The sequence below is a fragment of the Triticum aestivum genome, chromosome 3D, assembly GCF_018294505.1.
Source record: "Triticum aestivum cultivar Chinese Spring chromosome 3D, IWGSC CS RefSeq v2.1, whole genome shotgun sequence".
In the NCBI taxonomy this organism is placed as follows: Eukaryota; Viridiplantae; Streptophyta; class Magnoliopsida; order Poales; family Poaceae; genus Triticum; species Triticum aestivum.
The window spans coordinates 468,125,202-468,136,532 of NC_057802.1; the positions used below are offsets into that span (position 1 = coordinate 468,125,202).

The 11,331-nt window shown below is 43.1% G+C and overlaps 1 protein-coding gene across 1 annotated transcript; it reads left to right on the forward strand.

Moving 5' to 3' along the window:
• The first annotated feature begins 5,614 nt into the window (after window positions 1–5,614).
• Window positions 5,615–7,811, forward strand: LOC123074976 (uncharacterized). The gene has a single exon (XM_044497685.1). The coding sequence runs from the start codon at window positions 5,795–5,797 to the stop codon at window positions 6,347–6,349; it is 555 nt and encodes a 184-aa protein (XP_044353620.1). The 5' UTR covers window positions 5,615–5,794; the 3' UTR covers window positions 6,350–7,811.
• Window positions 7,812–11,331: the final 3,520 nt, after the last annotated feature.

Sequence of the window (11,331 nt, forward strand, 5' to 3'; positions counted from 1 at the left end):
ACAAGGTGTTCCTCCGGTATTCGGGAGTTGCATAATCTCATAGTTAAAGGAATATGTATAAGTAATGAAGAAAGCAATAGCAATAAAACTGAACGATCAACATGCTAAGCTAACGGATGGGTCTTGTCCATCACATCATTCTCCTAATGATGTGACCCCGTTCATCAAATGACAACACATGTCTATGGTCAGGAAACGTAACCATCTTTGATTAACGAGCTAGTCAAGTAGAGGCATACTAGGGGCACTCTGTTTTGTCTATGTATTCACACATGTACCAAGTTTTCGGTTAATACAATTCTAGCATGAATAATAAACATTTATTATGATATAAGGAAATATAAATAACAACTTTATTATTGCCTCCAGGGCGTATTTCCTTCAGTAAGGTCATAGCAACATCAATCTCAAAACATAATGGCACTAGCCATCAAATCCTAACAAATTTGATAATTATTATATGATGGATCTCAACCAATTTCATCCATCCCATGTGCCTACAGAGAATTACTCATACATAGATGGAGGAAGGAGGATGGTGATGATGAAGAAGAAGTTGGTGATGTCAGTGACGAAAAATCCCACTATTTAGAGGCCAGATCGGCCTCAAGAGAGCCCATGAGAGAATATTAGAGATGGCAGAGGCTTTTCCCGAAAAAATTAGGCAAAAATATGTTTTGCATTTGAAGGTCATGAGTGGATGTATGTGCGAAGAGTCAACACACGGGCTACTTGGTGCGGCCAAGGGCTAGGCCTTGTGGGCGGCCCCTGGCCTGTCTCGTGGTTCTTTTTCCTTGTTGTCTGAGAGTACTTTCCGGGATGTTTTCTACATAAAGACAACACCAATGAAAATGGAAACAACACAATTTCAATTATTTTTTATTCTTTTTAAAGCCTGAACCATAGAACAATTGTTCTACGGTATATTTTCCATTAATTAAAGTAAATATGTATAAGCAGAGCCATCAGGCCTGAGTAACTCTATCCAATACCAGTTTTCTCTAACATGAGTAAAAAAATTAAAGACTGAGCTTAGAATCTATCCAGAGGAGAAGAGGGTATAGAAATTTTGCTTTCATCCTGTGCCTGACTAGCATGAGATCCTGCTTTAGATTGTACTTCCAGCTCCTTATGCTTGAGCTTTCCTGCTTGAAGATAACACCATTTCATTGCATCAAAATATTCCAGCTCCCCATAATTATTATGTCCATAGCAATACCTTTTGGTAGTTCTTGGTGGAGGAGGAGGACCTCATCATAGAAGGAAATGCCTCTCTTCTTAGTGGGGCAAATTTCTACCCAGCATTGTTGAGCAAATGTGCAGTCCCAGAGTAAATGGGTAATGCTCTCCTCACAGTTTTCACTAGAGATAACACAATTGTATGAGGGCATGAGGAAGGATTTCGGGTAGACCTCTGGTGCTCACTCTGTCATACATGGCCAGCCAAAAGAAAATCTTATGTCTTATTCTACTCGCACATTTCCATAACCACTTGAAGATGCAATGACTAATGGAATTCCCCATGATGTACTTGTATACCTATTTGGAAGAATATTGAGTCTTATGCCAACTATAGTACCATAGGTCTTTCTCCTTAGTTAGAGCGATTTAAGTGAGGTCTTGTTGCAGCGAGAGGTATTGAGCATGTGCTTGTATAGACAGTGGTCTGTGGAATTTAACTAACATCTCCTACACAGATATCATTTCTGTGACTAGGGCCTTTTGATTAATTGCAAAAGAGTGTAGCTCAGGGAATTGGGTTGCAAGTGAGTGTCCTTTCCAAATATCTTCCCAGAAGGGAACTGACATCCCATTGCCAACTATACATTTTGCAAATTCTTTATAAAGAGGAATGCGTTTTAATAGAGCTTTCCACCAGAGGAACCCTAATTTTGCCAATGGGGGAGATTCAGAGTAATAGGATTCCCACAATAGATTGACCCATGGTATGTTATCTTTATTGAAGAACTTATACAAATTTTTAAGAAGCAAGGCCTTATTTGACTAGCTAAATCCATAACTCCCCCCGCCTTGGGCTTTAGGTTTGCAAACTAGGTCCCAAGAAATCATAGCAGTGCCCATTTGATCAGAACCAAATTTCCTCCAAAAGCAGTGAGCTTCAAGTATTTGTTAATTTGGTCCACTACACCAGCTGGAAGTGCCAGACTACCCATGTAAAAAGTGGGCAATGAGCGGTACACATATTTTATAAGCTGCAATTTTCCATCAAATGATATTAAGGTTGAGCAGCCTGAGATTCTTCTGTCAATTCTTTGCATCATGGGTGAGAAATCATCTATCTTGAGTTTGTGAGTGCTTAAAGTCAGGCCCAGATAAGTGAAAGGAAAGGAGCCAACCTAACATCCCAGCGTGTTTTTAGTAATTTCAATCTTTTCAGCTCTAACATTCAATGGAATGATCACTGATTTATGATAGTTCACTCTAAGCCTAGTTTGTGCAGTGAAGAGCAGTAGTATATTCCTAATCTGACTTACTTGACTGATGTCAGTAGGTAGTACTAATATTGTATCATTAGCATATTGTATAACTGGAAAGTCGGGACATGAGTGCCTTATCAGTGTGGTGCAATCAGATTGTTTCTCATAGCTTCATTGAGGATTGACTGTAGCAGATCTGCTGCTAATACAAGAAGCAGAGGGGAAAGTGGGTCTCCCAGTCTAACTCCTCTCTTGCAATGAAAATTTTCCCTGGTATGCCATTTAACAGAACCGTTAAAGTTCCCGAATTAAAATTTTTCTTAATCCATCCAATCCACCTTTGGCTAAACCCCCTTGCTTCCATAATCTACAAAATTAGGTCATGCTCAATTAAGTCAAAGGATTTCTCAAAATCCAATTTAGCTACTATGATATCTTGCTTAGAGAGCTGACACTGATGTAGATATTCAAAAGCCCAACCCAAAAAATCATGTATTGATCTCTCTTTTAAGAAGACATATTGGTTTATATGCACCAGCTTGAGGAGGATCTTCTGCAATCTGTTTGCCAGCAATTTTGTGATGATTTTGATGGAGCAGTTTAGTAGTGATATAGGCCTAAAGGCACCGGGTGTTGCTGGATTTTCTTCTATGGAACCAGTGTGATGTATGAGCTGTTAATGCTCTGTAGATTGAGGTTGGCATGATAGAAGTCCTGAATGAGCCGGTAAAAATCTTCAGATATAATATCCCAGCACGTTTTCATGAATGCATCATTGAATCCATCAGGTCCAGGGCTTTATCTACGGGCATGTTTGCAATAACTTCATCAATTTCTTCCTTGCTGAAAGGTGCATCTATTTCAGAAAGGTTTTCATTTCTACTCAGCAGATCTTCCAACCTGAAAGCTTCATATATAGGGACAGTGGTACTTAGTCTTCGCTTGAAGGATCTCCAGAGGACTGCAACCTTGGCATTGTGCTCATTGTCCTCATTTCCAAGTTCATCAAGAAGGTGAGAGATTTTTTTTCTGTACTTGATTGTAGCCTTTGCGTGGAAAACTTAGTATTAGCATCACCAAACTTGACCCATCTAATTGTTGCTCTTTGTTTCCAATAAGTGTTTTGAAAAGAGAGAAGTTTTACGCACTGTTCCTTGATGTCAACTCTACCATTCCATTCTTCATTAGATAATACCCTGAATTCCTCAATAATATCAAAGAGCAGAATACATTGATTGCAAGCTCTGATAGAAGTAGCTAAGTTTGAGATGGATCTTGACCAAATTTTGAGTCCCTTTCTTAACCTTTTGAATTTAGTTGTGATCTTTTCGGCACTATCAAGTTCATTTGTTTCTTGGCTCCAGATGTTTTTGACCACTTCCTTGAAGTTAGTGTGCTCAATCCAGTAGTTTTCAAATCTAAAGAGTGAGGACTTAGGGATGGTTGTGCCAATTTTGACTATAGAAGGAGCATGATCGGAAATTGGTTTGGATAAGGAAGTGGCAGTGGTGTCAGGGTAGTGTAGGGTCCATGCTTCAAAGGAAAAGATCCAATCTAACTTTTCAAGCAAGGGAGCTGATTGCATGTTACTCCATGTGAAATTTCTTCCTTTAAGTGGAATCTCCACTAGGCCAAGGTTGTTGATTGCTTCATTGAACTGCAGAAGTTACCCCTTGTCCGTTCCTATTCTCTGGATATCTTATGTAATTGAAATCACAAAGAACAAGCCAATCCACATCAGAAGGTGTTTGTATATTATAAAACCAATCAATGAATTCCATCTTTTCCTCTTGATGACAAGGGCCATAGATGTTTGTCAAGATCTAGGTGTCCCCACTGTGAAGTGAGGTGAACTGAATAGAAAGGGAGAATTTTATTTTCAAAGATTTTCTGAGCATGAAACAGATTATCATTCCAAGCAGTGAGCTAGCAATCTACCAGAGGCTCCAACAAAGGGGAAGTATTCAAACTTATCAATTCTTTTGGGGCAGAATTTTTTCAGATAGGAGTCAAAGCTTTCTCTCTTAGTTTCCTGAATGCACAGAATGGCACAGCTAGATTCTTCAATCTTGTTTGAGATAGCAAGCCATTTATCTGGGGAGTTAATCCCTCTCACATTCCAATTTAGAATATTCCAGTTTGCAAATCTATTGTTCATAGCATATATAGGTTAGATCTTCATGAGCATACAGGACATGGAAGACATGATAGATTGCACCCAACTTTCTCATGCAAAAGAGAACATTCAAAGGAGTCTGTCCAGAATTAGAAATCAGAGAGGAGCTACTAAAAGTGTACTGGTTTATTACAGACATGTTCCAAAATACTACTGACTGCAGATATACAATCTTAGCAGAATAAACACAACAAAATTATTTACAAACGTAGTATCAACCAATGAAAACTAATCACAGCGACGAGAGCCTGAATGATTATCTGGCGGCGAGAGAAGGGCATGTCGTCGAATATGTCGTGTGGAACACCCGTGATCCGCACCCACACTTTCCTCCAGAAGCAATGAAGCATCATGGTCGTCGGGACCGACAAAGCGGAGTACTGGACTTCCACTCTCTCAATGTGGACCGCCCAAGAGAGGTCATCGCCCGTCGGCACTGGGAAAATAAAGATCTGGAACACACCATCGCCGGCGGGGGGTGACTGTTAGGAACTAGTTATTCTCTGAATATTTCTCAAGCGAGTACAGGTTGGGGATACACCACAAGTCTCTCTCAGTTACAAATTGCAGAGAAAAGGGAAAGAGTAGGAGGAGCCGGTGCCGTTGCCTTGTGCCTGATCCAAGCCCGGATGCCCTTCTTCCGCTCTCTCTCAGACTTATGTAGAGCTGACCCACTGTGGACCCACGAACCTCCGGTTGGCATGCTTGATTCGAGTTGGCCTGGCGATGACGCGGTCCTCGCCCTGATTGGTCCACTTGGCTTTCTTCGGTGCTGACTTGGCAGTGGTCGTGGTTGTATTATTGCTAGTCGCGGGTAGGCTGCTGACAGTGACGTTGTTCCAGTCGTCGTCGTAGCCAACAGCCACCGAAGCTCCTCAGCCACCTGGGATGCCGACAGGTATATGGTTAACCGAAGCAAGTCATGGCCCATTCGTCTCCGGGCGCAATAAGTTTAAGTGGCATGCATTAAACCATCCCAAATTCAGCGGCAAACCTACTGGATCCATGTGCTACTTGCCCCGGATCACATGCCTGATGTCTGCTCTCTCCCTCCCGTTTCAAGGTCAGCACAGCACATCTCACATTTCAAGAAGTATCTCACACTAGATTCCGAACTCACATTGCGTACGTCTAGTCTCATCTGGGAAGAGACGAGCAAAACTAGCCAGGCATAGGGAGGATGAGCTCCAGCCAGAGGACGCTCCGGGACGTGATGATGCAGGAGGAGAGGCCGACCACCATGGCCAGCCGCCTCCTCGCTCCGGACGCCTCCCTCTCCAACCCCTCCTTCCGCACCTACTACGGCGTCGCCTCCGCCGGCTCGGTGCCGTTCCTCTGGGAGTCGGCGCCGGGGACGCCCAAGAACGACGGCGCCTCGTCCAGGGCGCTCCCGCCCATCACGCCGCCGCCTTCCTACTACAGCAAGACGAAGATCACCAAGTCGGAGTCCTCCAAGAAGCTGCTCTCGTCCTCCAAGCCGGCCAGCTTCGTCCCGACGATGTTCCGCAGGAGCCACACGATGCCGGCTCCCTCACCGTCCAAGGAGTACAGCCGGAGGAAGAGGCTGGTGGCGAGCCCGCCGCGGTCGTCCTTCTCGTCCACGTCAAGGGGAGAGGACGAAGAAGCGGACGGCGGGGCGGCGTCACCGACGTCTACCCTGTGCTTCCGCGCCCGGCGCTCCGGCGGAGGAACCGGCAGGCTGCATGGGATGATTGCCTCCGTGGTGGGAAGGTAAGGTTCAGCTGAATCTTAGCCACGGTGGTTTCCATTTTTCGACCGTCTGTCGCCTCGTTGGGTAGTTTTACAGTACTGTGGCTTCATCTTTGTTTACTACGCGGGAAGCAGACGACAGGAGGTTAATTTGTAACTTTACGCGGTTACAAGCTTATGACATGCATGGATATTTTAAGTTTTGGACACGGTAGAACAATGATGTGTGATCAGTTTGTGTCATTTCGTGTATATAATTTGCGTCCTTATGTTAATATCTGTGTTACTGACTCTCTGTGTCTGTCTGTTACCGTGTTTGGCGAAAAAAAGGTACGTATATTACCGACTTTTTATCAAGTATATCTACCATGGATATTAAACTACAGACATGATTGTATGGATTGTGCCTTCTTTGAGGTCGTGTCATCTTCTCTACCAAACATACATGTAGCCTCTGTTGAAAAAGACAGTGCCTAGAAGGCGTTTAGGCACGCTTAGGCATTTGACGATGGCCAAATGTCTCACCTAGGGCATAAATGGAAGTCTAGATAGGACAAGCAAAGAATTGTCTACTCAAGCGAGAAATGATGCCATACCGCACTGATATGCCAAACGGGTCATATCCAATGGCAGCAGCTGATAGTTAACTTATTTATATGCCTTAAATTAATATCGACACATATATAATAATCACAAATACACCCTGACAGTAAAACCTATATTACCGCCTAGGGCCCTTAAGCACCACCTAGGCACCAGGCGAAGGCCAACCGCCTCCCTTACGCCAACCGCCTTTTCCATCCTTGCATGTAGCTCGCATGCATGGTTTAAAGCAATAGGTTGTTTGTTTTTAATACACTTGATCAGTTTGTGCCATTTCCATCTAAAAAAGAGTGAATTCCAATTTTTTATCCTCTATTTTGACATTTTTGGCATAAATTGTATCATTTATCAACTATTCTTTTAGATTACCCTATTTACCAAATGTTTTGCCACTTTTTACCTCATTTAGCGTAAGTTTTGCTAGTTTCTACTTTCTACCCCATTTAGTCATCTATCGTGTGTAGCTTGATTCAACCCAAATTTTCTCCTTGTGTTTTTTCCTCGTAACCTAACTGGTTGGATGGCTTAGTTGGACATCATTTCTTCTCACGGTCATCATGTGAACATACGCTCTCCTTCACCTTGACGGGTTTCTTCTTCACGTCACACAACTCCTTGTTTATTGCTTCCACCACAAGTTTTCTTCACCACATTTGCTCCGTGGTGCCGGGTTGTACTAGACAAGGCTCCATTGGCGCTTTGTCTAACAAAAGAACTACTAAAAGAGCTATGAGCAACCTAAAATACTTTAAGAGAGGTCAAAATGATAAAACTTTTGCTAAATGAGGTAATCCGGATGAAAAGTTATTAGATGGGCTAATAAGCGTAAAATATATCAAGGTACAGGGACATAAACTGAAATTCACTCTCTCAAAAAATATAAAACTGTGCATCTGGTGTATATTAGTTGCTTCCTGATGTTAATATTTGTTATTAACTTTCTATGCATGTATGTCACCGTGCCTAGAGTAAAGGGTTTGTATATTAAGACAAGTATGATCGCCCGTTTTTTGTATCAAATAAGGATATTAAATTATGGACACAACAAGTTGATCTAAACAATAATGTGTTTAATACGCATGATCAGTTTATGACATCTCGTTATATAATTTGCTTGTTGATGTGAATATATGTGTGTTTTTTATGGGAGTGACCGAGTGAATATCAGCTATTGAATGAATATGCTTGTCGGTCACCATCCCTGGTGTAAGAGCATCTCTAAATCACGCGCCAAATAAAGCGCGCACTGGAAAAGATACCTATATAGGCGCGCGATCAAAAACAGCACTCCAGCTAAGCTATAAAATAGAGCACGCACAAAAACGAAGCTGTAAATTTAGTGCGCGCGGGCTGCTGCATGTGGGGCCGCCAGGTTGGGCGCCATGTTTTTGTGCGTCTGGTAAACCTCGCGTGCGCAAAAACATTATTTCAGCGCTGCAAAACTTTTTTAGCGCGCATATGTTGGAGATGCTCTAAAGGATTTGTATGTTCAAACAAGTCTAATCGACCCGTTATTATTCTTTTGTAGAAGGCTATAGGGAATTGATTGTCCCACCTGGAATTTGATGTCTCTCAGATATCTGACGTGAATAGTTTCTTCGAGGGACAAAAAAAATGTTTGGAGCTTGAAGAAGATTATGTTTTGTCATGTCTTTTTTTCGGCAAGGCTGAGGAAGGGGGGAGGGGTAGAGAAGGGGGAGTTCATTCATCTGAATATATTGCTCAAATAATTTAACCCGTTACTAGACTATGACAACTGAAAGATTGCATGAGAACATTTGCACATGAGAAGAGGCATTGCCGCCAAGAGTAGGCGGTGACCTTTTCGCTCGGTGCCCTAAACCGACGAGTCCAAAGTGTGAGATCGGGGATGGCATTTCTTAGAGTGGAGGAGGTACAATTGTATTCATCTTAGAAGATCTTCATGTTTCTAGCATCTCATATTTTTCAGCGGATGGTAAGGAGAACCGATGTGCAAATGGAATCATCAAAACTGTTGATTCCATCGAGTTTTTACATCTGAACCCGGGAGAACGTCAATGTGTTGCCAAACACTTACCGTCCGGCTCAGTGAATGAATATTTTTTCGGAGTCTTCGTAATAGTGGACACATGGCGGACGATAGTCACCGTTGTCCATAATGTTCTTGTAGGCAAGATTTGTAAAGCTTGGGTGCTCATAAGCAGTTTTTTGGCCACAAAAGCAAAGATCAAGAGTTTGTAGCAAGCGGTAATTTCACACACCACGGAGCCCAACCATCATTGTCCAGAATGTGTTTGTAAACAAGGTTTTTTAGTGCTTGGTAGTTAGCAATAGGTAATTTTTCTCATAGTTCGAGAAACCACCATTACCAACAAAGGATACAATTTTAATTATCTCCCCTGTCACTTGGGAGGGGCAACCCGGGGAATTCTAGAGCGTCTTCGCCAGGTCCTGGACACAGCGCTCCCTCTCGGCGGCACACTCCTCTTCCATGGTGACCAATTCCTCGAGGCGAGCCAGACGGCGGGTCCATCTTGTTGGTGGTTGGTTATGGTCCAGAGGTAGCTGGTGGCTGCAATGTAGCGATGGAGGTGCTCGACGGCAGGAGGCTTGTGCCCTTGGCTTGTGGCAGTGGTGCTCGAGGCTGAGTGGCCTCTGAATGTGCCCTACAACGGACTCACGTACGTGGCTTGTGGCGATATTTTCGACATCGAGCTCCAGATATGTGGGGGTTCAAGGTGGACTCTCAGCTTGGTCTGTGATGACTCCAGATCTACGGTTGTGGGACACTGCGTCTTGGGGTCCTTCATGATCTACGCACAGTGGCGTGAGCCGGTGTGTGCGCGGCAATTTGAGGCAATGCTGTAGGTTGGGAGGTGGCACTGGCGTCGAGAACAACTAGTGAGGGTATTGTTTGACCATACCGGAGATTCTTCATCCTTGATATGTCGGTTGGGCGGTGATTTGCTTTCACACGCGAGGACGACATCGCAAAAGGCGGCGTATTCTGGTGTTGCCTGATACAGATCTGCCATTGGCTGCCACCTAAGAGGATGGTGCGGGTTTGCTGGAGCGTCTCGAACGAGGGATTTTGGTGGTGCTCGTTGAAGGAAATATGCCCTAGAGGCAATAATAAAGTTGTTATTTTATATTTCCTTATTCATGATAATGTTTATTATTCATGCTAGAATTGTATTGATCGGAAACCCAAATACATGTGTGAATACATAGACAAACATTGTGTCCCTAGTGAGCCTCTACTTGGCTAGCTCGTTGATCAAAGATGGTTAAGGTTTCCTAACCATGGACATGCGTTGTCATTTGATAACGGGATCACATCATTGGGAGAATGATGTGATGCACAAGACCCATCCGTTAGCTTAGCATATTGATCGTTCAGTTTTATTGCTATTGCTTTCTTCATGTCAAATACATATTCCTTCGACTATGAGATTATGTAACTCCCGGATACCGGAGGAATACCTTGTGTGCTATCAAATGTCACAACATAACTAGGTGATTATAAAGATGCTCTACAGGTATTGATATGTCCATTTTGCATCATGCTTTTATATTGATATTTATTGCATTATGGGCTGTTATTACACGTTATGTCATAATACTTATGCCTATTCTCTCTTATTTTACAAGGTTTACATGAAGAGGAAGAATTCCGGCAGCTGGAATTCTGGGCTGGAAAAGGAGCAAATATTAGAGACGTATTTTGCACAACTCCAAAAGTCCTGAAACTCCACGGAAGTTATTTTTGGAAATAATAAAAAATACTAAGCGAAGAAAATACCAGAGTGGGCCCACACCCTGGCCACGAGGGTGGGGGGCGCGCCCTACCCCCCTGGGCGCGGCCCCTGCCTCGTGGGCCCCCTGGTGGCCCTCCAGTGCGCATCTTCTGCTATATGAAGTCTTTCGTCCGAGAAAAAATCATAAGCAAACTTAAGGGACGAAACTTCGTCGCCACGAGGCAGAACCTTGGCTGAACCAATCTAGGGCTCCGGCAGAGCTGTTCTGCGATACGTCTCCAACGTATCTATAATTTTTGATTGTTCCATGCTATATTATATTCTGTTTTGGACATTAATGGGCTTTATTATACACTTTTATATTATTTTTGGGACTAACCTATTAACCGGAGGCCCAGCCCAGAATCTAGGGCTCCGGCAAAGCTGTTCTGCGATACGTCTCCAACGTATCTATAATTTTTCATTGTTCCATGCTATATTATATTCTGTTTTGGACATTAATGGGATTTATTATACACTTTTATATTATTTTTGGGACTAACCTATTAACTGGAGGCCCAGCCTAGAATTGCTATTTTTTTGCCTATTTCAGAGTTTCGCAGAAAAAGAATATCAGATGGAGTCCAAACGGAATGAAACCTTTGGGAACGTGATTTTCGGAACG

What these genes read in the sequence shown, in the direction of transcription:
- LOC123074976 (XM_044497685.1), top strand. Translation starts at nt 5,795, where the DNA reads ATGAGCTCCAGCCAGAGGACGCTCCGGGACGTGATGATGCAGGAGGAG.